This window comes from Sus scrofa, chromosome 15 (genome assembly GCF_000003025.6).
Source record: "Sus scrofa isolate TJ Tabasco breed Duroc chromosome 15, Sscrofa11.1, whole genome shotgun sequence".
Lineage (NCBI taxonomy): Eukaryota > Metazoa > Chordata > Mammalia > Artiodactyla > Suidae > Sus > Sus scrofa.
In genome coordinates, this window is record NC_010457.5 from 19,189,877 (window position 1) to 19,215,407 (window position 25,531).

General features: G+C 41.0%; 1 protein-coding gene across 1 annotated transcript in view; it reads left to right on the forward strand.

The window, feature by feature from the left end:
• Nucleotides 1–25,531, forward strand: part of NCKAP5 (NCK associated protein 5) — a 1,051,270-nt gene that overhangs the window by 778,784 nt on the left and 246,955 nt on the right. Inside the window, 1 exon segment of the mRNA XM_021075797.1 lies at nt 7,906–8,055. Coding sequence (XP_020931456.1) covers nt 7,906–8,055 — 150 coding nt within the window.

The following is a 25,531-nucleotide window of genomic DNA, read 5'->3' on the forward strand; positions in this document are numbered from 1 at the left end:
TAATTCATTTATATGGATTTTTCATTCTGCTCTTTAGTGCCTTTAGCTCAGTTTTCATTTCTGCAAATGAATTTTCTAATTTTTCTGTGTTCCTCCTTATATTTTCTAGTTCCTTTCTAAAGAAATCTGCATTACTGTTCATATCCGCTCTTAATTCCTTGATATTCAGCCTTAATTCCTTCAGTATTTTCACTACCTCCCTTTTGAACTCAGTGTCTATCAAACTGCAGAGGTCTGTTTCATTGCTTGCTACTTCATGTGAATTTTCCTTTTCCTTTAACTGGGAATGGTTTCTTAGCTTATCTTTCTTATGTTCTCCTTTTTCGGTGAGTTTAGGGAAACCAACCTGTAGTCTTGGAAGGCTACTTCTATGCAAGAGAACTCCTTTGTATTTTGTGGGGGGTTACTGTTTATTTTTGGTGTGGGAGTTTGAGTATTTGCTGTCTCTTTCTTCAATGTGAGGAGGCTATTATTCCCAGGATGCTGTGTGTGTTTCCAGGGAGAAGGAGGCAATGGGTAGGGCTAGTAGTCAGGGCCTGGTTGCTGGCTCTCAATAGCAGCAAGGACCTGCAGGAAGGTGCACAAGCTACTCCTAGCTGCAGGCCCTGGGAAGTGATAATGAGCCTTAGCCAGATTTACAAGGAGCCCAGAGCGTTTGACATTGGAAGCAGCAGGGTGTGTGAGTTCCCAGGGGAGTGAGAGCAACAACAGGTAGTGTTTAATTGCAGTGCCCTCCTCTGAGGTGATTGGAGCCACAAGTGGGGCCTGTTCAGGGACCCCTAGTGGTAGTGGGCCACTCCCCCCTCTGGAGTCAGTGATAACTGCAGTGGTTTGCTCTCATCACCTGCAGACCATGTAAGAAGCACTACGTCTCACTTAGCCCACACAGGAGGTGCTGCACAGGCCGCTCCTAGTTGCAGGATCCTGGAAAGTGACAAAGATCAAGCGTGTGGGCACTGCCTGGAGCATTTGGCCGTGGCAGCACTCCCAGGAGAGTGAGAGCAACAACAGGTGGTGTTCCATTGCAGTGTCCTCCTCTGTGGTGCCTCTGAGGTGGTCAGGGCTGCAAGTGGTTCTTGTTCCAGGATCCCCAGTGATGGTGGGCCATGCCCACCTCTGGAGTCAGAGATAACTGCAGTGCTTTGCCCCCGCCACCTGCAGACCACACAAGAAGCACCCTATCCTGCTTAGCCCATGCAGGAGGTACTGCACCAGCTGTTCCTAGTTGTAGGGTCTTGGGAAAGGTCAGTGATCAAGCGTCTGGGTGCTGCCCAGAGAGTTTGGCAGTGGCACCTGGTGGGTGTGTTCCCAGAGGATTGAGAGCAACAATGTGTGGTGCTTGGGTGCTTGGTTGAAGTTCCGTCTTTTTTTTTTTTTTTTTTTTTTTGGCCAACCCTGAGGTGACTGGGGCCCCAGGTGGAGCCCTCTCATAGGCCCCTAGTGGTGGCAGGTCATGCCTCCCTCTGGCCTCTGAGACAACTGCCACAGTCGGTGTTTCTGATGCCTGTAGATTATGCAAGAGGTACCACGTCATACCTAACCCTCCACTGCCCTTAGCCCACACAAGAGGTGCCCAGCCACCTGAAGCCTGCACAAGAAGTGCCCAGTCTCCCACTATCCCAAGCAGGTAGCTCCTTGTTACCCATAGCTTGCACCAGAGGTGCCCTGCCCTCTGAGAGCCCGTGCACCTGCGTGCGGGGAGATTCTTATGGCAGTCAACCCCTCCTCCTCTTGCCCTCCCCAACAATGGCGTGTTGCTTCTCCTGTGGGCCCATACCTTCTCCTGGGTTCCCTCTTCCACGGCATTCCACTCCCCAGCCCGTGGCACACCACTCCTTAGCCCCTCAGACTGTCCCCACACAGCCAACCCTAGTCCTCTCTCGGGACTGACCTCTGGAGCCTAAATCTCAGCACCCAGCCCCCGCCACCCATGTATCTCAGGCTGTGGTGTCCCAGAAGGTGATGCAGATGATCTCTGTGGCTCTCACTCTACTTTGCCCTCCTCAGTCCAGCTGCTGCACTTGTCTCAGCAACTTTGAGGTCCCTCCATCTGGGCTGATCTTTCTGTCAGTTAGGTGCCTTCCCAGGATGTGGGATCTTTTTCTCTTTCACAGCTCCCTCTCAGGAATGCTAGTCCTATCTTGATTCTCTCTCTCTCTCTCTCTCTCTCTCTCTCTCTCTTTCTTTTGTTCTACCCAGTTACGACAAAAGGTTTTTGTCCTTTTTGGAGGTTTAAGTTCTGCCAGCATTCAGTAGATGTTCTGTGTGAGTCAGTTTGCATGTAGATGTGTTTTTTGATGTGTTTGTGGAAGAAGGTGAGCATGACGTCTTGTTCCCAGGCTCCCATAGTTTTCTTTTTGGAAAAATTAACCTATGCACTATAAGCTTCTCAATATACCTACAGTGTATCCATGCTGAATAGTTTCAACAAATGCAAGCTAGACAATAATGATTTGGCAATATTAACTGGGAAATTAGGTGGCGAGGTGATACTTTGCCAGAAACCACATTAAAAAAACCTTGACTTGGGGGTTCCTTTTGTGGCTCAGCAGTTAACAAACCTGACTAGGATCCATGAGGATGCAGGTTTGATCCCTGGCCTTGATCATTGCGTTAAGGATCTGGCATTGCTCTGAGCTGTGGTGTAGGTTGTAGAGGAGGCTCAGATCCTGCGTTGCTGTGGCTGTGGTATAGGCCAGTGGTGGTAGCTCCAATTTGACCCCTAGTCTGGGAACTTCTATAGCAGGTGTGGCCCCTAAAAAAAAGAAAAAATACCTTGACTTTTTCATCAAACCCCTTCGTCCACTACCTTCTCTGCTTGGAATGTCTCCCCTTTTACTTTCATACCACCATTGCTCCATCTCCATCTCCAGTGCTACCTTTTCTCTTTAGTCCTTCTAACAACTCAGATTTCTATATCTTGAAAACATGGTTTCCACTTGTCTCTTCCATGTCCTTCAGCCATAGTTCTTTATATTTCGGTCCCTTCTCTGCCACTCTTTCAAATAAGCATCGAAGAAAATTGCCTCTATTTTCTCTCTTCACTTTTTTGCTTAACCACTGACAGTTTGGGTGCCATCATCACACTTGAGTAAAATAGCTCTCACGTCCCCACTAACAACCTTCTTATTACAAAATGTGGAGTCCTTTTTGTGTTCTCTTGTCACTTCTGTTACCATTGAGCATTTTGACAACAGCTCCTTCCTGAAAATTGTGTACAGAGTAAAGTTAGAACTTTAGCATCGCAAGGGACATTTAGTCCAACTAGTTCATTTTATATCCGGGGAAAACTGAGGACTGAAAAGTTTGAACGTTTTTCCCAGTAAGGGGCAAAAGTAGAAAAGGGGGGCCTTGAATCCAGGGCATCTGTCCTACCATCGAGAAACTGCCTTTGGTAGGTCCTTATCCAGTACTTTCAAAGTATTCCCAATTCCTCTTCCTTCCTATAGAAAGCTAATTTCCTGGCTCCTTCCCTCCAGAGCTCATTCTCCATTGTGGCAACTTAGCCTCCAGTTCCTCTTTACTCCACTTAAAATTGAACCAAAACCCCTTTCCATGTCTTGCAAGATTCGCCATGGTCCAACTCTCTGACCTCACTTCCAGCTGTTCTTACTTTTATAGTAACCATACCCTATCACAGGGATGCTTCCTCAGCTGGTCAGCAAGGCAGGCTTAGCCCTGCAGCTGGGCTTTGCTTTGCTTTTCCTTCCTGGGGAATATTTTTCTCCCAGGCCATTGCATGACTGCTTCCTTCTCATCATTTTGTTTCAGTCTAATTGGCCACCTCCTCAGACAGCCTTCCACTGATATCACCGTATCTCATATTGTCCCTAAACTTACCTCTGGCTACAATTATGTAACTTACTGGTTTGACTTGAAGTTTGTTGTGTTTCCCACAGTTAGAATACAAACTCTTAAAGTATAGGAAATTGGTCTTGTTTGCTGTACCTCTAGCATCTAGACCACTGAATGGCCAGTAGTTTGTACCCAATGAACATTTGGGGGGTAAATAAATTAATAAATGAACGATGTCTGAATTTTTCTTCCTCTCCTCCAGGAGCCCTTTCTCTCTTTTACTAGCCAATTCTATTACTCAAATACCTCTAAGTGTTTACTGCAATAAAACCAAACTGGTTTCCTCACAAACTAATTAGGATTAACTGTATTCCTGACTTGGAAACTTTGTTTCAGTTTTCTCTTTGACCAAAAATCCCATCCTGTTCCTAACTATCCAAGTAGAATCACTCCACCAATATATAAGATGAGTTCCTTTTCCATCCCCTAGTCACCATTGACCACCCTTTCTTCAAATCATGTAAAGTGACCCTTGCATTTTATGTAACCTAAATACTTGTATATAATCTATCTTGTCTTTAATTGTTTCCATTTTTTTCATATAGTAATATTTAGGCACTGTGCCTAGTCATTGTGTGTGTTTGTGTGTGTGTGCGCGCGCACGCGTATGCCTATACACAGTTAATTCTCATTGGTTTTGGACTTTATAAATTCACTTACTCCCTAAAATTTATTTGCAATCCCACAATTAACACTTGCAAGTGCTTTCATGGTCATTCATGGACATTCACAGAAAAGTAAAGACTGAGTCACTGGACACCCAAATTCCTGACTAAGGTCAACCAAGGCAATGCTTCACCTTCTTTTTTCAGCTCTCCTATTGAAAATGTGTGCCTTTTCGGTGCTCTATTTAGTACCACTTTTTTGTATTTTATGCTTTTTGTTAGTTGTCTCACTGTTGAAAATGGCCCCCAAGCATGGTGTTGCGGTCTGTCTAGAGTTCCTAAGTGTAGGAATGCTGTCGTGGTCCTTGCGGAGAAAACAGATGTAAGATAAGCTTTGTTCAAGCATGAGTTACTGTACCGTTGGCTGTTAGTTCTATACTAATTAATCAACAATATATATTAAGCAAGGTGTCTTTAAATAGAAACACTCATCAAACAAGATATCGTATTGATTAGTGATTCTTGGAACCAGAGGTCTACAGAAACCTAACCCTAGACTTCCACTAGGAGCAATGATTCAGTATTTGTTAATTCAGTTCTTGTGACAACTTTATAGAACATAATAGCCATGAATAATGAGAATTGACTGTAGATGTGTGTATGTTATGCATGTGGACATTATCCTCATTTAAGCACGTAGGAGACAAAGAAACTATGAGTTATTGAAATGAAGGAGTTTGCCCAAGATTATTTGCTAAGCTGATAGATTGTAGGTCTGTAATCTGGCTATCATAGTCCAGAGTCCTTTAACTTTCAATTCATCACACCAGTGGCTTTTCTTTGTTTTAATTAGCTATACAATCTTATTAATTTTGGGGTGTGCATTATGTATACAAACACACACAGACACACACACATGTAGACAGAGAGAGAGAGATAAATAGAAATGGATGCTATTTTTTTAAAAGTTCCTTTACATTCCCAATTGAGTGTTAATTACAGTGAGCTAAAATCTTAAAAGAGAAGTAGAAGAACCTCTTTTTTTCAAAATTGAGTTGATAACACTATAGATTTCAAGTTCCTTCTCATGGAAATGGAGGTCTGATCAGTGAACAAACTTTACAGAATCAAAGCTATAAAAATACAGTCATAACCAGGATTTTTTTCTTGGTCTGAGGATCTACTACACCTTAAACTTGCTGGGAATGTATGTGAGCTGAATTCATACCTGCTTATGAAGGGGACACACCTGCACTTTGTGGTTGAACAATGCCAATAGAACTTAAACAATTTTGGAACTTCCAAAGCACCCTCATAAACACAGTTTGAAAAACATTTTTTGTTTTTGTTTTCCTATTTAAGGCTGCACCCAAACCATATGGAAGTTCCCAGGCTAGGGGTCAAATTGGAGCTGCCAGTGCAGGCCTATGCCACAGCTACAGCCACACCAGATCCAAGCCACATCTGCAGGCTACACTGCATCTTGTGGAAATGCCAGATCCTTAACCCACTGAGTGAGGCCATGGATTGAACCCGCATCCTCATGAATACGATGTCGAGTTCTTAACCCTCTGAGCCACAATGGGAACTCCTAAAAAAAAACCTTTTAAATACTGTTCTTTTCTTAGTAGGTTTTGTAAGTGCTTAAAGGTTAAGAATCATATCTTTTGCACTTCTTTACTTGCAAATGATCTTAGTTTAGTGCTAACCATAAAGAAGTCTCTCGGAGTTCCCATCATGGCTCAGTGGTCAACAAATCTGACTAGGAACCATGAGGTTGAGGGTTCGATCCCTGGCCTCGCTTAGTGGGTTAAGCATCCAGCGTTGCTGTGAGCTTTGGTGTCGGTGGCAGACTAGTCTTGGATCCCACATTGCTGTGGCTCTGGCATAGGCTGGCAGCTACAGCTTCAATTAGACCCCTAGCCTGGGAACCTCCATATGCCCTGGGTGTGGCCCTAAAAAGACAAAAAAAAAAAAAAAAAAAAAAAGTCTCTCACCATTGATAATCCATTTTAGCCCATATGGTTGACAACCAGATATATCTATACAAAGATTTCTGAGCATTGAGGTTAGAATTAAAAGTGTGATAGAATGATATCACCTGGCCTTGTGACACGGTATTCTTGCTATCTGTAAAAAATGGGTAAGATTTTTTTTTTCCTTTGGTATGCTTTTGACTTTTTTTTTTTTTTTTTTTTGCCCTTGTAAATAAGAGCCAATCAGGAGGTTTAAATTCATGCTTCTCAACTTCCAAAAAGCTGCTAGAGACAAGGTTGACTGAAGAAGTTCCAATAAACGGGGAGAAAAGACCACACTTTATGTCTGTCTCAAGGATATACCACAAATTATGGTATGTTAGAAAGTGGCCTAAGCGGTCCTTAAGAGCTGTATCATTACCAACTCGAAGGAACTAATTGGTTGCAGCTTAGAATTCTGAAATCATTACCATCTCAATATTTTGTGATACTTTGTTTTCCTTTAAAGCAATTAAATAGTCACAAGTCCAGTAACTTTAATGATCTATTTTGAGGAGCTAAGATATTCTCGGGTCAGATATCAAGCTTGACTTTCCTCCCCCCAGTTTTTTTTATTTATGTATTTGTTTATGTGTTTATTTATACTTTTTCAGGGCCCCACCCATGGCATGTGGAAATTCCCAGGCTAGGGGCTGAATCAGAGCTATAGCTGCCAGCCTACACCACAGCCACAGCCACACTGGATCCTTAACACACTAACTGGGGCCGGGGATTGAACCCACATCCTCATGGATACTAGTTGGGTTTGTAACCCACTGAACCACAACAGGAACTTGCCCCCCCCGCCTCTAACCACCCCCCCCCCACTTTCTCAGTTTAGAGCACAGCTGAATTCCCTGGTGCAGATAAAAATGGGTTAATCACATGACTCTACCTAAGGCTTTGTTGGTTCAGGCACTTCTCCTACAGGGCAGAAGACATGGGCGTTTAGTGACCTGATGAGTTTGTCCTGCTAGGATTCATTAAGATTATCTATTGGGGGAGTTCCTATTGTGGCTCAGCAGAAATGAATCTGACTAGTATACATGAGGATGTGAGTTTGATCCCTGGCCTCACTCAGTGGGTCAGGGATCAGGCATTGCCATGCACTGTGGTGTATGCTAACAGATGCAGCTCGGATCCCCCATTGCTGTGGCTGTGGTGTAGGTCAGCAGCTATTGTTCTGATTCGACCCCTAGCCTGGGAACTTTCATGAGCCATGGGTGCAGCCCTAAAAAGCAAAATAAATAAAGACTATCTATTGGGTTTACTAACAGAAGCACCACTCAGAATTTGTTTAGCAAAATCTTCTCTACCTCCACCCTGAAAAGAAGGCAAAACCAGTATGGAGATTCCAAATGTTTCAGCCTTAGACTCTTGCTTATTTTTCAGTGGAGATGATTGAAAACAATCATTCTTTCTTGCTTCAGGAAAAACTGTCAGAGGAAGAGAGAATACACAAAGAGACTTTGGAAGACTTCCGCATGGTGGTAGACGAGGATTCAAGGAGTGACGGCAGCAGTGCAGACGAGGGCAGAGAAAAGACAAAAGTGCTGTTAGAAAGATTGAAAGCTCTAGAGGTAAGAAATGGAACCATTTTTACACCTTTAAAGAAAAATAACCGTGTTCTACTTTTATTGGCACTGCCTTTGAGTGAGTATAAATCTTCCTTTCTTCGTTCTCCCAGACTAATGGGATGTAGTGGCTCCCATTGTGAATCCTAAGTCAGTGATGAACATGGTTAAAATTTGTGACACTGAAAGAGTCTTAACCTCGTGACTATGGTTGTATTACCTTAAAATGAGTACATAATTCATTTTAAGTTCAATTTGGCCCTCAAACTGGATTAGTTTTCTTAAAATGGCAAGGTCCTTGCGGGGGGTGGGGGTGGGGGCTGTGTTTTGCTTTGTTTTCCCAATGCCTGATGTAATGAATGAATGAGTCAAAGAATAAACAAAATATCCAATAATATGTAAAGGTGACTGTGGAAAATAATAATCTTAAGCAGTAGAGCATTTTTTTTTTTTTCAAAAACAAAAGGGCTTGTGCAGAAGTTCAACATGGAAAAGTAGAGTGAAATTGAGCAAAAGGGTGTTTTCGGGAGGGTCTTTGAGTGCTGTTACCCCTCCAAAACAGTTTGAAACCTATGGTCTTTGTGGCTCTTGACATCACTTCAAGCGTTAATTCCTGAATGTTTATAAGCTGTCCTCAAAGAGTATTCCAGTTATTAGTTAACATGATGAAAGACCTAGGAAAGATGCCCTTTTCCATGATTTGACTTACCCCTTCTCGATAAATTTTCTGTTTGCATATAAAACTGGGAGGTAATTACTTTTAAACAAAGATTGTGGCTAGACCACCTCTTCTTAAACTAGGTGCAATGGACCTTCTGCCAATATCTAAAAATGTAGCTCTACCAGAGGACCTGCAGAATCCTGAAACTTCCTGGTAATGTGGAGGAACAAGACTTCAGGAGATCTTGTTTTCTGTGGTTGGGTTCTGCAATTCTGCCCCTAACCCTAACCACCCACATTGTCTGTAAGCACATGCTATTTTCGCTTCCATTTCTTCAGCAATAGTAAAGCAAAATAAATATGATTATGGACTTTGTAGCCAGACTCCCAAAGTTTGGTTTGAATATCAGTTCTCTTACTTTCTAGTTGTGAAACCTTGGGTGAATTAATTAGGCTCTCTGTGTCTCTCTTTCCTCAACTATACAAATTGGGGATAATAGTAGTAACTCATCTTACAGGGAAGTAATGAGGGTTAAGTGAGTTAATATTTGCACAATGGTGCCTGGCATATGCTTTTTTTCTCTCTTGCTCCTAGGCTCCTGCCTTTCCTTACATGATTTTTTCCCCTATTTATCTGAATACAGTGATTAATATAAGAACTATGAATGAAAAACTTCAGCTGCTCCACCCAGGAATGACTGAAGTTAGGTTAAGTGTGTGATGGCACTTAAGGAATAAGGGGGTTCCCACTGTGGTGCAGTGAGTTAATGATCTGGCTTGTCTCTGTAGTGTTGCCAGTTCGATCCCCAGCCCGGCACAGTGGGTTAAAGATCCAACATTGCTGCAGCTGTAGTCTAGGTTGCAGCTCCAGCTTGGATTTGATCCCTGGCCTGGGAACTTCCATATGTCACATGCAGCCATACAATTAAAATAAAGAAGAAGAAGCTGAAGAGATGTCAGCTTAGGAAACTTTTGGAAGTTCCTCTTGAGCAAAGGGCCAAAAATCATGTTTCCCCAAAGGTTTTGATGCTTTTGTCCTTTTTAAGATCAACAGTGCAAAAGGTGGAAAAGCCCTCTCAAGCAAAAGCTCTGACGTTGTTACCTGAGAGCCTTGAGAAAATAAGTTTTATCGTGAGGTTTCATTAACTGTTTGTAATAGTAGGAGTGAGTTGATATTACAATTCATTTCTCTAGAACCATATCCTTAAGTTATTAGTTATATTGATGATTTTGGTAAAAATTGCTTTTAGTTCATGTAATTGTCATGGAGACAACTTTGTGAAGGACATTTTATTTAATCAAGCTAAGAGGTATTTAAAAAATATCTTTGGCAGCGAATTTTTCTAAAACCCTCACTGAGTAAAAGAGAAGCAGTATTTTTTTTTTTTTCCTTTCACAGAAATCTTTACACTTCAGGCAACAACTCTTGAATCTAGCACTAGTTGCATGCAATAGATATCTCTAAGTGCCATTAAGCCCCACAGTTTTAATCTACAAAATATTTTATTTTCTAAATTAATGTCCTCTAGTCACAGTGTCACTGCATGTTTCCTAAGATTCTTTGCCACTTAAATCTCACTGTTGTCTATTTAGACATGTAATAAAGAGGTCATATCACATACACATACAAAATCTGATTTTCATATGAATTTCATGTTACTTAATTTTATTTCTTAAAATTTACTATTTGTGTTCTCTGTGTAGAATCCTTTGCATAAGTTAGCAATTATTTTGGGAAAATAGAGGGCTTATTTTAACAGACTTCCATCAGAGCTGGTCCCAGACCCCCCCCCCTCCCCCGTGCATTTATACCCTTGAACAAAATGCTCTTTGGGAAGATATCAGGTGAATTAACCATAATGCCATAACACTTCAAAATTACTTGAGCGCACTTTGATGTCTTACAGCAAGGTTTTTTGTTTTTTGGGGTTTTTTTATTTGCTTTTTTAGGGCTGCATCTGAGACGTATGGAAGTTCCCAGGTTAGGTGTCAAATCAGAGCTACAGCTGCAGGCCTACAGCATAGCCACAACAATACAAGATCCGAGTCACATCTATGAGCTACACCATAGTTCATGACAATTCCAGATCATTAACCCACAGAGCAAGGCCAGGGATTGAACCTGCATCCTCATGGATCCTAGTCAGGCTCGTTACCACTGAGCTATGGCAGGAACTCCTCATACATGAAGATTTTTAAGAAAACATATTTTCCATCAGTCTGTTTTTCAACCGTATTTGTGTGCCTTTATCTCTTGGCCCCTGGTGTGGTAGGGAGTAGTGAGGGGTGATTGTCAAGATGATAAAAAACAGATTTCCTTAATATATGCTTCACAAAGAGGTCCCATGAAGGTATGGGAAAGAAGAGATACAAACTTGACTTCTAATATTATGTGTTTGATGAATATCACAATAATATTCAAAACACGGAGTTCCCGTCATGGCGCAGTGGTTAACAAATCCGACTAGGAACTATGAAGTTGCGGGTTCAATCCCTGGCCTTGCTCAGTGGGTTAAGGATCCGGTGTTGTCGTGAGCTGTGGTGTAGGTCGAAGACGCGGCTCAGATCCTGCTTTGCTGTGGCTCTGGCATAGGCCAGCAACTACAGCTACGATTTGACCCCTAGCCTGGGAACCTCCATATGCCGCAGGAGCGGCCCTAGAAAAGACAAAAAGACAAAATAATAATAATAATAATATTCAAAACTGATGGCTCTGGGGAGCTGGTGACTTTGAGAATTAAATATGTGTTGTCCAAGCACCGTATCCCATAGTGCTCCCACCCCTGCCCCAGAGTTGTTCCTTGTTGTGGTCATTCCTGGGGTTTAGTCCCTACACCACTCAACTTTCAATCCTTCTTTCTCCTCCTTTCAGAATCAATCTCATGTGAAACAGAATCTACTTTACTCACTTTTTCCAAAATCCAACCCCATAAAGCCTTTGTGGTCATGAAGAATATCCCCAAGTCTGAGGGCTTTGCACTTGGTCTTTAGATAGCTACACCTCCAAGTCCTTCAGCTGCTGGGCGTTTCTCATGAGTCCCTTCTCCTCAGTTCCCAGCTTCCTGCTCTAGAGGATGGCCAATACCTTCCCATTCACCCTCTCCCACAGCCAACCTCCCCATCATTTTAGTACATAGCTCTCTATCAGCCTCTGCACCTCACTCATGGTCTCATTCCATACTATTTCCAAGAACATCAAGGTATTTTGCTAAATAAGACCTTTATCTGCCAAAAAGAACTCCTGGGCCAGCAGTCAAAATAGTGATTACATATATACATACATTTCATACATTTTCTTTCTCCTCTTAGCTGTTGCTTTCTGTATTCAATATCTTGGATTTAGTAATTTTAAATCATTTGAGGAGTAGGACACTTACCCTCACCTCTCAGCAACTCCTTCCCTTGGGCCTAAATTAGAATTCTTGTTTAGGATCATTAAGTCTGGGGAAGAAACTATTTGGTGTATTTTATGTTTGTGCTATAAGGACCACATGGGCAGTCTGGAAGCCACTTGTAGGTTTTCTGTAAGTCTGAAGTGCTAGGTGGGTTGTTTTCTGTTTTATTAAAAAGTTTAGATTCCCATGGCTGCTGATTCAGAGACTGCTTTCTCAGAATAAAGCTCACAATTTTCAACAGCATGGTACTGCCATGTCACAGTTCCCTTCTGTTGAAGGACCACTCCTTTCTCCCATGCCATCCCAGACCATTGATATAAAGACTCTTCCCAGACTTGACCTCCACCATCTACTGATTTGACCTTGTGTCATCCCTGTTCTCTATTCCTGGGCTTTGGCCTTAGGCCCCAGGTTTGCTCATGGCATATTTCTTGAAATACATGAATACTTGTCTCCAGACCCACCTCCCCACATGTCAGCCAGCCTTTTCCCTCCCCACCCCTCAGCCTCCTTCATCTAGTCACTTCACATCTGACTAGAAATCAAGCCAGACCTCCCTTTGCTCACTCTCAGCTCCCATAGCATCTCTGATTCCCAAACTGACCAGGGGAAGAACTGGCCTGGGACCACTTGGGGGTTCTGAGCCTCCAGGTACATGCTGATGCCTTAGCTATAGTTTCAAGGTCAGAAGAACATGGCTTCTTATAGGAAAGATTTATTTTATATAGACAAAATATGGCAATTAAATGTGTTAATGTGAATAACAGCTTTCTCTACTCAGTTATACTTTCCATGAAAGTAGGACAATTAAAGTGCTAAGCATAAGCATTCTTGTTAATCAGTAACTCCTGTTTGAAATGAGATAGTTGAAAATAATTCTCAAATCTGGCTGCACATCACAATTATATGTTGAGCTCATAGTCATTAGGTATTTACTGAATACTTTCTTTGGCCAAAGGCTATTCTGGACATTTGAGCTTGGCTATATTTTTAATTGAAGTATTGTTGATTTACAATGTTGTGATAATTTCTGCTGTATAGGAAATTAATTCAATTATACGTATATATATATATATGTATATATATATATATACATATATATATACACACACACATACACATTTAAAAAAAATCCTTTTTCATTATGGTCTGTCACAGGACATGGAATATGGTTCTCTGTGCTATACAGTAGGGCCTTGGGCTTACACCCACCTCCCAGTCCATCCCTTCCCCGACCCCCTTCCAAGTCTGTTCTCTGTCTGTGAGTCTGTTTCTTTTTCATAGATGTGTTCATTTGTGTCATATTTTAGATTCCACATAGAAGTGATTTGGTCATTATCATGGTGCTCAACCGTAGGGAAGGGAGACAAAATGTACATACTTAGATAAAATAATAATAAGCCAAAAAAAGCCAAAATTCATCAACAGATAAGACCCTCTGAATAAGAAAGAATTAGGTGATGTCTTAGTAGTGAGCATGGGGGTAGGGAGAGGTCTTTACCTACAATGGCCTCTCCTACCAGGCCATGTGGAGATACTGTAAACAATAAAAAGGAGACAACTGTGTGAAGATCTGGATGAAGAACAAGAGGAGATTGCAAATGTGAAAGTCCAGAGATGGTAAAAGGTTTGTGATTTAGAGGAACAGCAGTCAGAACTGTCCTGAGGAAGTACGGTGTAAGATTTGAAAATGGGAAGAAAATAAGTTCAGAGAAGTAGACAGAAGCTAGACCCTGGAAAGCCTCCTAGGTCACAGTCACGGAGAAGACTTTGAATATAATACTACCCGTAAAAGGAGGCCATTAGTGATTTTTTAACCAGGGAAGTTGCATGATCTGACTTGTGCTTTAAAAAGATAATTTTCTCTGGTTTATGGGCCAATAGCAAGACAGGTAGAGACAGGAAGATAAGATGGGAAATGGTTTCAGATTCCAGACAAAACATGTTATTGGACTGAACTAGAATGAGTACTTAATACTAACAGGGAATAAAAGTAATAAAATCTATAGTAAAATCATTAGGCTAGCAGACCAGTGGGGAATTGTAATGATGACATTCACACACGTATGCATACAGAAATATGTACACAACTACACTCACTGTTTCAACCTTCATAACAACCCTGTGGAATGAGGCAGATATGATTATCATCATCCTCAGTTTACAGATTAAGAAACTGAGCCCCAGACAAAGAGGCTTACTTGCCCAAGGTCATGTTGTTAGTAAGAGTGAGAGTCAGAATTTGAATTCCTGTTGTATGATTTCACTATGCTATGCTGGCAAGAAATGTGGTCAAGCAAGAACATATTTTAGAAGTAAAACCTCCTGAAATTACCAAGGGACTGGATGTGGGATATAAGAGAAAATGAGAAACCAGGGTGACTTTTAGTTTTTTGACCTTTGCCACTGAATATGGGATTGTTCCAAATTTCTCAGAGAGGCAAGACTCAGAGGAAAAATTACTTAGGGAAAGGAATACATAATCATCAGTTTACTGTGCCTATGTTGAGTTGAGTTGCCTATTAAACATCCAAGGGATCATATTCAATAGGCAGTTGGATATCCAGGACCAAGGTCAGGGTTAGAGATATAGATTTGAGAGTCATCAGCATATAGATGACATTTTTTGTGGTGGGACTTAATAAGGCCATGTCAGAAGTAAGTGCAAAGGTGGACCTTAAGGAGGCAGAGGACAGAGCCCTGGGGCATCTTCTATCTGAGGTCCTACAGAAGAAGAGCCAGCCAGTGAGACTGGGAAACAGTCATTAGCATGGTAGGAGGAACATTAGAAAGATGAGGTATTGGAGAAGCATCAAGGAGAAACTGTTTCAAGGGCAACTGTCAAATGCTCAAGAGAGAATAAAAAAGATGAAACACATAAATTCTTGCTGGCTCTGACAAGGGATGGGTTAACTAAAATCCTGATAATAACAGTTTCTGATTGAGTGGATAGAAAGGTTAGGACATGGAGTCATCATGGAGATGGACAACTCTTCTAAGTTTCCTGTGACAGGGGGACCAAGATGGGAGTGAGGCATAGCTGAAGAGAGACATAATACAACGGGAGTTCTTTGAAAAGACAGGTGACATTAGGGCATGCTGGTGTGCCAGTGGGAACCATCCAATGGAAAGAGCGAAATCCACAATGCAGAAGTGAAAAATAGAAATATAGCAGTGAAATCTGCAAGCAGACGAGAGCGATGAAACCCATGCAGGAAGAGAACTTCTGAAAAGTTAGATGCCTGGGAGAAATCCCAGGAAATTCTAAGTCTTTAAGTCTAAGATGTAGACTAACCATCTGTGCTTTTATAAAACCCTGTGGGGGATTCAGGTGCACAGCCAGAATTGAGAACCACTGATACAGTTTTTAGGGTGATAATGAAAACCCTTCAAACTCCTTGGGCCCAGTTCAATACTAAACCCAATATGCTGTCACTGGTCTCCACCACTTTTTGATCTAACCTTTCTTTGTTCCCAGTCTTGAGCAGAACTTTCCCTGAGTCTTCAGACTTAGATGCAGAAACCCATCCCACGTGTGCCCAATCCAGAGAGCTTGTGAGCCCGAGGAAAGCTCATAATCAAAAGTGCTCTGAAGTGACTTCTAGCTTGACTTTGATGGCTCCCCTGCCATGGCCATGGGTTTAAAACACCCAGGTTTCACATTGGCTCTTTGCTGATAAGTAAAACTGTCTGTTGTGTAGTATTCCTGATTGGCTTCCAGTTCTTACCTTCTTCTTCCTCTCATTTTTATCCTCTCCTCCCCCAGGACAGTATAAGAAGACATTTTAAAAGTTACAAAGCAGCATGCTGGTGGTAGTCTGAATAGAAATTCTTAACTGTCTCCTTCTAATCTTCAGATTCTATGACAGCTTGCTGACAGGTAGCTCCAGACATCCCTATCTTAAGGTACCTGGTGTATATCTTTCTCCTGATTAATTTGAATCCAGCTGGGGGTCACTTAGCAACAATCACTAAGCTAGGGTGAGAGATGAAAACTCCTCTTTGGTAAAGCGACTTAAAGTTTTTTTTTAAATCCCTTCCTATGTCAGTATGTAACTTTGTACTAGCAAGTTTCTGATTTAAAGAGTGGTAAACACTGGAGTTCCCATCATGGCGCAGCAGAAACGAACCAACTGGGAACCATGAGGTTGAGGTTCAATCCCTGGCCTCACTCAGCCAGTTAAGGATCTGGCATTGCCGTGAGCTGTGGTGTAAGTTGCAGATGCAGCTCAGAACTGGCATTGCTGTGGCTCCGGCGTAGGCCGGTGGCTACAGCTCCGATTAGAGCCCTAGCCTGGGAACCTCCATATGCCGCGTGTGTGGCCCTAAAAAGGGCAAAAAGACAAATAAATAAATACATAAATAAATAATTAAATAAAATAAAAAATAAAGAGTGGTAAACATTCACATTATAGAAAATTAAAATCTAAGGAAATGGATAAATTGTAATTATACCAATCAGAAATATTTGCTGTTAACATTTTGGCATATATATTTTCAGTCTTTTTTTCTCTGTCATACTTAATCAAATTGGGAAATCATAAAATTTCACATTATACCAAAGGTAGCTTCCTCTTTTATGTAATATATCAAAAATATTCCCCACATTATTCGGTGTTTCTTAAAATATGATTTGATGGCTGTGCAGAAATTTATCAACTGGATGCTGAGTACCATTTATGTAATCACTTTCTGTTGGCTACTTAGGTCACTGACACTTTTTCATTATTATAACGTGGTGATGGACGTCCTGTTATGTAAGATTTTTATACGTATATATCTTAAGAGAGTATTTGCAGCATGACCATTCTTTTCAAAAATTTATGCAATTAAGCAGATAGATTTCTTCATATCCATTTCAGTGAATCAGCAGCCTTCCAAAATTAAGAATCCCAGAAATGACTCTGACAGGGTAGCCCAGTTAGGGAGAAGCCCTCCCCCCACCCTCTAGGGAGCCACCACTATTGCTCAATTTAAGAGACAGTGGTGAGAGGGTCCATGGACTTCTAAAACAGGTTCAGAAATCTAAATTCCTGGGGAAACCACAATTAGGCAATCCTGCTGTTCTTTCAAGGTGTTCTCTTGTGATCACTCTTCCAACTGTAAGTCATAGAGCCCCTACTGACTTGACACAAGAAAGAATGGCCTTATAACTGGTAGCTGAGGCATAACAGTGAATGAAGGTATGGATTAGTGCAGGGGTTTGGACCATATCAGTGAGCTTTTCCATCTCTCATCTGCTTTCCTCTCAGTAGGTTTCATTCTTAAGCAGGCTTTCTCCATGTGCTGGCCAAGATGACAATCAAAAGCTTCCAGGCTTGTATCCCACTGCATCACCAATGCCACTGACAAGCTTGTTTCCCTTCCCTGATAATTCCATCCAAACTCCTAGACTCCTAAGGGGGATACCATTGGACACTGCAGAGTAGAATGTCATAACCGACAGTCTCATCAATCCCATGATTTGGAAGAGTTCTTAGGTTTTAGTTATTAAAATGTCAGAATTGCTTGTATATCACTCAGAACAGTAGGTTGTTACTTAGACATTGCTTTTTCGTTTTCTGTGTTCTTTTTTTAATTCTCTTACCCACACACACCCCCGCCACAATCTCTGTCTGTCTCTATGTCTGTGTATTTGTCTGTCTGTCTCTCCCCCTTTCTCTTCCCCACTCCTTCCTCTCTCCCTACTTTTAATATCTCTGAGCCTGGGCTGCTACTGGATGCTGGAGTTACAAAGGTCCATGGAACATTTTCTCTGCCCTTGAGATACATTGTTGGAAAGAAGACAAAAATACACTGATTTAAATTATAAAAATAATGATAACATTTTTAAACCCTCCAAAAAGTATGTCCAAGGGTCAGTGAAACACTGAGAGAGAAGTACTAACTGGATTCTTTTGAGAGAAGGCCGGGAGATAAGAAGGTGCCATTTGAACTGAGCCTTTGAAGCATTGTACACATTTTCTAGACCAGCAGCTCAAGGAAAGGCAGAGAGAATTGCCTGGATAAGGGCAGCAAAGCCTGAAACAGCATCAAGCAGCCATCAGGACACAGGCCTGCCCAGAGCCTGGGGTATATCCTTTCAGAAATGAGACTGAAAGGCTGGGCTTGTCCTGACCATGACAGTGCATGGAGCTACCTAGCTACCCAACAAATATGTGTTAAGAGCTAATACTGTTTATTTTAAAAATTCATGGAGGGTCTAATCAAACCTCCAATCTGTTTAGAGATAGTCTTATCAAACAGCCCCTTGAGTTTTTCCCCAGTGCCTTGTAGCTGCAACTTCTTGTGTCTCGGCCCATCTTTACAGTATAAAATAATACAGCCAAATAAGCCTGCCAAATGAAGGTGCAAACAGGTCTGGACCACAGAGAGAGTATTTATGGCTTTAAAGGATAGGCTCCTGCTGACTCCTTTGGAATATAGAAAAAATACATGCCTTCCATAAATTGAAGTGCTACCAATCTCTAAAGTCTTTGATCAGCACGTATTGTCTGCTACCTGTCTCTTCGTCATTGATATGAGAGAACTGAACTTGTGTGCAATTTAAGTCTCCCAATAATAGGCAGCTGGGCCTGCCTCTTACCTTGGGTTTTTCAAACATCTACATTGCTGTTTTACAGCAGCCCTTTTGGCCTTCCAGCTCCTGGAAGCTTGTTTCATCAAGATATAACCTTTCATCAGTTATGACCAACTGGTGCTGGGAGAGAAAAAATCCTCAGTAGGCTCAAGAATTAGGGGGCCTGTGACTGCCTTGCCTGGCCAAGGCCAGATTTAAGCAGGAGCTTGTTAGAAACACCTCAGATGTTAGAAAAAGCCAATATGTCAAGAATTAATCTGCATAAATACGGTAGTTTGCTCTGCTCGGATTTGTGTGGGAGCTTGTAAGAAAACTCCAGATCTTAGAGAAAGCCAATGCATCAAGGCCTAATCTCCGTAAATATTCTAAGAGCTATCAAAGAAGAAAAATGAACCATTGGGCCAACATTAATTGTGCCCAGAGATAATTAGAACAAAGCGTTGTTAATTGTGTGTTGGTTTAATGTTATGTAGCCATGGCCTTGTTTTTTTTTTCACGGAAGGTATAAATTTTGATGTCAGAAATTGAAAGCTGGCTGGCTTGATTAATCAAAAGACCTCCGTTTGCTTAGTTACAGCCAATTAGGCATTTTAATCCTCACTCTGCAAAGTATGATTAAGCCTGGTATGTCATGAGTATAATTGGAAAACAAAACCCCACATCTTTGGTTCTTTTTTCATTGTGAGTATCTGAGTTGTCCTAGATGTAACACCTCCAAGTAACTTACCTAAGTGTCGTGAATAAAAATTACAAGCTGTGATTCCAAAAGCAGTATGATTGATGAACAGTCCCAGTTACAGAACCACAGCATTCTATAAACTCTAATAGTTTGCCAGGGGAAAATGTTACACGGCCTTGAAAAAAAAATAATGGTTCCAGAATGGGGTCCAGAAAAATGCCCTTGTTATGTATGTATTGCCTTGATATGCTGAGTCAGTAATAACGTCACCCTAAATCTATGAAGTGTTATAAGAAATCCACTCACTCTGATTTCTGATGGCAGCCTTTTGAGGGTGACCTAATTCATTACCATTCAAATCAGCCCCAACCCCAGGGCCTCTCTACTCCAAGAGTGGGAAATAGAGTTTTACTTTATAACCAAAGCAATGCGACCAAGTACACTGATGCATCAGGGATTTTAAGATTTGAACGTGGGAGGAGATATTATAAATACAAGCTGCATTGGTTTTAAAAATTCTCTCCAGTATTGGTTTGGGTAATTATTCCTACTTCAGAACTGTCTCAAAGATCTTTGTTTTAATTTGTGAATTTAACTTTCTAAATATAAGTAAGCATCCTCAGTGTCATGTTCAATTGCATTCTTTGTTTCCTTATTGGAACCCACTAGGTACAGTCACCCAGGGTAGGCTCAACCTCTTCAGGGTTCAGTGTTGACAAGTATTCAACTGATACAGGGGCATGGGGCGGGGGGGGCTCACCTAGAAATTAAGTTTCTGCTGTGCTTTTAAAGATACAGATTGTAAAATGGGTCTGTTGTTTGTTTGGAACAGGTAATATCTCAGCAGAGCAAAGGAAAAAGAAATGCTTTTAAAAGTACAACAAGGAACATGATCCGTTTGGAAATTTTGAATCGTTTTTTCTCAAGGCAGAGTCTTTTTCTTTACTTTTGTTTCATTGGTAGTCATATCCACGGAGCTTTCTTAGAGACAGGAAAGCACCTTTTCCTGTGACATCCTTATTGTTTTTGTTGTTGTTGTTGTTTTGTTTTTTGCTTTTTGCTGTGCCTAGGGCCACAGTCAAATTGGTTTTGGTAATCTCATAAAATACCAAGATGATCATGAATTCATTTAGAGGAGACCGCTTCTCATACAGTATAGTAACTTGGGGGAAAGAACTCTAAGTAATTCCAGCTTAAACCGAGAAGCAACCAGAGGCAAACAAGAGTGTGATGGGCAGATGTTTCTAAGTCCATATAATAAAATGCATTCCTCAGAAATCCAAGTAACCAAAAATCTCCCTGCAGTCTAGTTTTATGAGAGAGACAAATAAGAAAACAAACAGGTTTTCTCTCCCCAAAGCAGTGTCTGTATATTCCCTGAGATGAATGTAAATTCTTAAATGCAGACCCCATTTATGGTCTTTCCAGTCCTCAGTGTCCACAAATTGGATCCCAAGGGTCTCATGGCAAAGGACTGTTTCCTGGATCATCAGAAAGAAGCTAAACCATGGTCATCATCAAGTAATTATTGTAATAGATTATCAAGTAATTATTATGGTAGATTTAATAATTATCTATTGACTATAATAATGCTATTATAATTATAATGAGGACATAATAATTATGTAATACCACAACCTCTTAATACCAGCCAGATGTACATTTGGTAAATTCAGTGGTAATACATTTTGGGGAGGGGGGAACAAAAAAAATGCTTATCTGATCATCTTATGTAGGTCTTAAACCAGCTCAGCTCACAGTTCCCAAAAAGGAATTTTTCAAAATTGTTTCTAAGAGTTCCCATTGTGGCTCAGTGGGTTAAGGACCCGACATTGCCATGCGGCATAGGTCACAGATGTGGCTTAGATCCAGTGTTGCCGTTGCCATGGTATAGGTCTGCAGCTGAACCTTCAATTGACCCCTAACTAGGGAACTTCCGTATGCCGCAGGTACAGCCTTAAAAAGGAAAAAAGAGTTCTAGTAAGGGGCACTCTAGGGGTAAATATTTAATGAGCAGATTAAAGTTGGGCCTGTTTAAAGTATGAATTTCTTTATCTCACCTTCACCTGTTATAACAGTTTTCAAAGAACTAGGAGAGAGTTCCTTATCCTTCCTCCTCTGCCATCACCCTGGCACATTACACTCTTCTTCACTGATTTACAGACAAGTGGGCAGGCAGACAGACAGATAGACAGATACACACACAGACACACACACTCACACACACACACACATATACCCCACTTATGCATGTATGCATTGCACACATCTGCCCCCAGGCTGCAGAAGCATCTGAGAGTGGACACTGTTTTAGTGAGTCACACAGATGACTTGAGCACCCCAAGACATTGTGCTCCCAGACTTCCAAACTGTTTCCTTCATCACTGAGCCTTATGTCTCACTTGCCAGCTTCTTTGCATCTTCTCATCTTTGAGGTGATAGAGGGGAGAAGGGGACCTCTTTTCCCTCTTTTTCACCATGTTTTTTTTTAATTTACTTTTTTATTGAAGTATAGCTGATTTACAATGTCGTGTTAGCTTCATGTGTATAGCAAAGCAATACAGTTATACATGTATTTTTTTCATATTTTCTATTATAGGTTATTATAAGATTTTAAGTATGGTTCCCTGTGCTATACAGTTGTATATTGTTATCTATTTTATATATAGTAGTGTGTACCTATTAATCCCAAACTCCTAATTTATTCCTCCCCACCCCTTTCCCCTTTAGTAACCTTGAGCTTTTTTTCTATGTCTGTGACTGTTTCTGTTTTGCAAATAGATTCATTCATATTATTTTTTAGATGATGTGCATAAATGACACCATATGCTATTTGTCTTTCTCTATCCGACTTACTTCACCTAGCGTGCTAATCTATGTATGTTCATCTATAGCCATCTATGTTGTAGCAATTGGCAGAACTGCATTCCTTTTTATGGCTGAGTAATATTCCATTTTGCATAAATACCAGATCTTTATTCATTCATCTGTTGATAGACATTTAGAGTACTTCCATATCTTGATAAAAGTGCTTGTAAATAAGTGCTGCTATGAGCAGTGGGGTGCATGTATCTTTTCAAATTAAGAGTTTTTGTCTTTTCCACAGATATGCCCAGGGATGGGATCGCTGGATCATATATGGTCCAGCAATGGACCATATTTTGACTTTTTAAAAGAACCTCCATACTTCCTAATGTTTCTTTATTCTGATTTCTCGGCTCCTTGTTGCTTCTGAGTCAGGACACCTATAATCAGTGTGGCATTTGAATTTTCTTTCCCTTCCACCTAATGAATCGGTTATAATGCATCAACCAATCACCTTATAATAATCTTTTTGAATTGAAAGCTCAAAAATTTATTTATGTGTGCCCAGGGATTGCCATCCACTCACCAAAATGAAAGTGTGGGAGAAGGAGCAAGATATTGAACCTAGGTCTGGAGTCATTTGAAAAGCCATGGCTTCCAAGAGGCTGGGTTCCAACTGGCCAGGCTGATACACCTCTGAGATGGCATTGGTACCTTTCATCTTTTGACTTGCGGGAAGGGTCAAGGGTCTGAAGGATGGGTCTCTTCTTCTCATACAACCTCTCCTTTGCCTCACCATTATGACTCCACCTCCTAGGCTCAAATTTGGTGCCCACACCTTTACTCTTAATGACCAGTTCACATTTTCTCCAACCACTTGTCAGCAAGGCTGTTAGCTGTTGTAGTTTCTCTGCCTCCCCACTGCTGCCCCCTTATTGCTGGAGGCTGGGCCTCAGGGAGTCCTTAAGGGAATTCTTCTTCTCTCTCAGCAGGCAACAGCCCCTTTTAACTTCTCTCTGCAGCTATTTGGGTACCTGCTGCCAGCTGTTCTTGGCATAGAACCAGCTGAGACAAATCACATTGCAATGAGCTACATACCTACAGAAAGCCAAACTAGTCCCCCAAATTCACAGAGGGGCCCACTTTTTTTTTTCTGGAAGCCTCACTTGCATCATTGCATTCAAAAAGAGTCCAGAGAAAAGGTCCATAGAATATAAAAAATAACTTTGAATCTCTTTTGGTATAAAAATACTGATTCATCACTGTGATCTGTCTCCCATTATTTAAGTCAGCCCGGAGTAACTGTTGCCCTCCCTTCCTTGTATCCCTTGGATATTCATTCAGGGGCCACTGTAAGGATGCTAAGGTATTGGAGAAAGACTTTGGAAGCTCCCACACATCTCAGGTCAGGGGGATGTCAGTTTGGTTAGCAGGTTTGTATATTTCAGCACTGAGGCTCAGTTCATAGCAGAAAGCATACAGGGATCCTTCCTGCAAGCAAACACTTAAATCTCCCAGGCAGAGAACTCTGAATATGAATACAAAGGTTTATTACAAGAAGAGGGGCCCTGCTGAAATGATGGTAAACCAAGATAATAAAGAACTAATCTGTTTCCCCTTCTTTGGCTGCAGGGAATTGTGTTCTATCGGCTGAGGGAATCATTTCATTTCAAAATTACACTTTATTATTAATACTGATAAACCAAGACAGGACAAAGCCCAGGATATACTCGCCTATTTTGCATCATTTCGAGTTTTCATCTATTCAACTCTCAGTACATAAATTAGCATATCTTATTTGTAAATCAGCACTGCTGTGCAAGGCCATTTAATGACATTTTAAGCAGAGTTGACTAATCCATAGGTCATCTTTTTTTTTTTTATTTTTAATTTTTTAACACCCAAGAGAAGAGCTTTTTCAAAAACTCACATGCTAACAACTTGAAAGTCTGTAGTTCTTGTAGTTCTCCCATTTGATTTTTATGTCACAGAATAGTTACTTTTTTTTAATTTAAGGATCACCACCTCTATTTGAATTCACTTTAAGCATATTACACATATAAAAAGTCATTTAAACCAACTCTGATCCTCTGGATAGAAGTAACATGTTCCCCTATTAAATTGAATTTTTTATTGTATGTGTGGGAAACATCATTGAATTTACTCTGTCCATTTTGATCAATGCCTTATAACTCTCACTTTTCAGAACTAAATCTTGTGATAATTTGGCCTCATAGATGAACTTCTGAAGGTGATAAAATATTCATGAAGTGGAGCTACCAACTTTTTATAGTTTTCATTTCCTTGTAGGCTTTTCAACACAGAGAAATTAAAGACATTTTGGGGAGGTGGGAGTCAGTGAGAATTTAGCCAGCACCTACAGAAAAAATAGATGGTATTTCAAAGGCAGCTGTGCCCTGCAGGGTTATTATAAATTCCAAAGGCCAGCAAAACATCATCATTCCTCAGTACTGCTGAATTAAATCTGGGTGTTCACCCTGAAGATGAATCTGGGTACAGTATCAGTTGTCTCTTTTTTCCTGGATGCTTTAGGAGGTCACTTACCTTGTCTCTGCCAGAGGACAGCCTGTTTCTTAAAGAATATTTTGCTAAGAACCTCTCCCCCAACGCCTTTTGCAGAAGCAGACTTGGAAATTTGATTATCAAATAACCCGAGGGGTGATCCCATGGCCAGCCTCCCTTCCCTTCCACCTCCAACATCATCAGTAACTCTCCCATTTCACCAATTTCCTATATTTTTAGCTCCTTCCTCCCACTGCCAGAGTCTAATATTAAAATGCAGATCTCTTGGGATAACTATTACAGGATCATGGATTTCCTGACAAAGGCAAGTAGGATTTGCCTTTACCTATGTTAAGAAAAACAAAACTTCAAATGAGTAAATTTAAAGATCAAATTGACTTTATTCAGTGATTCATGAATTGGACAGCATCCCATCTAGCCTGAAAGAGGAGCTCTGCCAAGCTATAGAACAGGAAAGGTTTTTAGAGGTGGAAAGGGAGTTGAAAAAGGAAACTATTAGCAAAAAAAAAAAAAAAAAAAAAAAAGTGCTTTGTTTCAGGCAAGGTTGCCCTCCTAAAAGGAATAGAAAGGGCCTGTTGATCTATAGGGTAGATTATCTCACTAGTGCTGACCAGGTAATTCCAGGTTGGCTGACTAAAGATTTTATTCCTAGGAGAGGCTGAAACTGCAATTAGGTTATGTATTAAGTCTGTTTGCTGAAGTGGGGCTTAGCACAAGTGACTCAATTTTGTGCCTATTTTCTCTTTTTTAAAAAAATACCTATTAGCCAGATAATTAAAAAGAACTTGTTCTTTTTGGTTCTGGATTTTTCTGTACTTT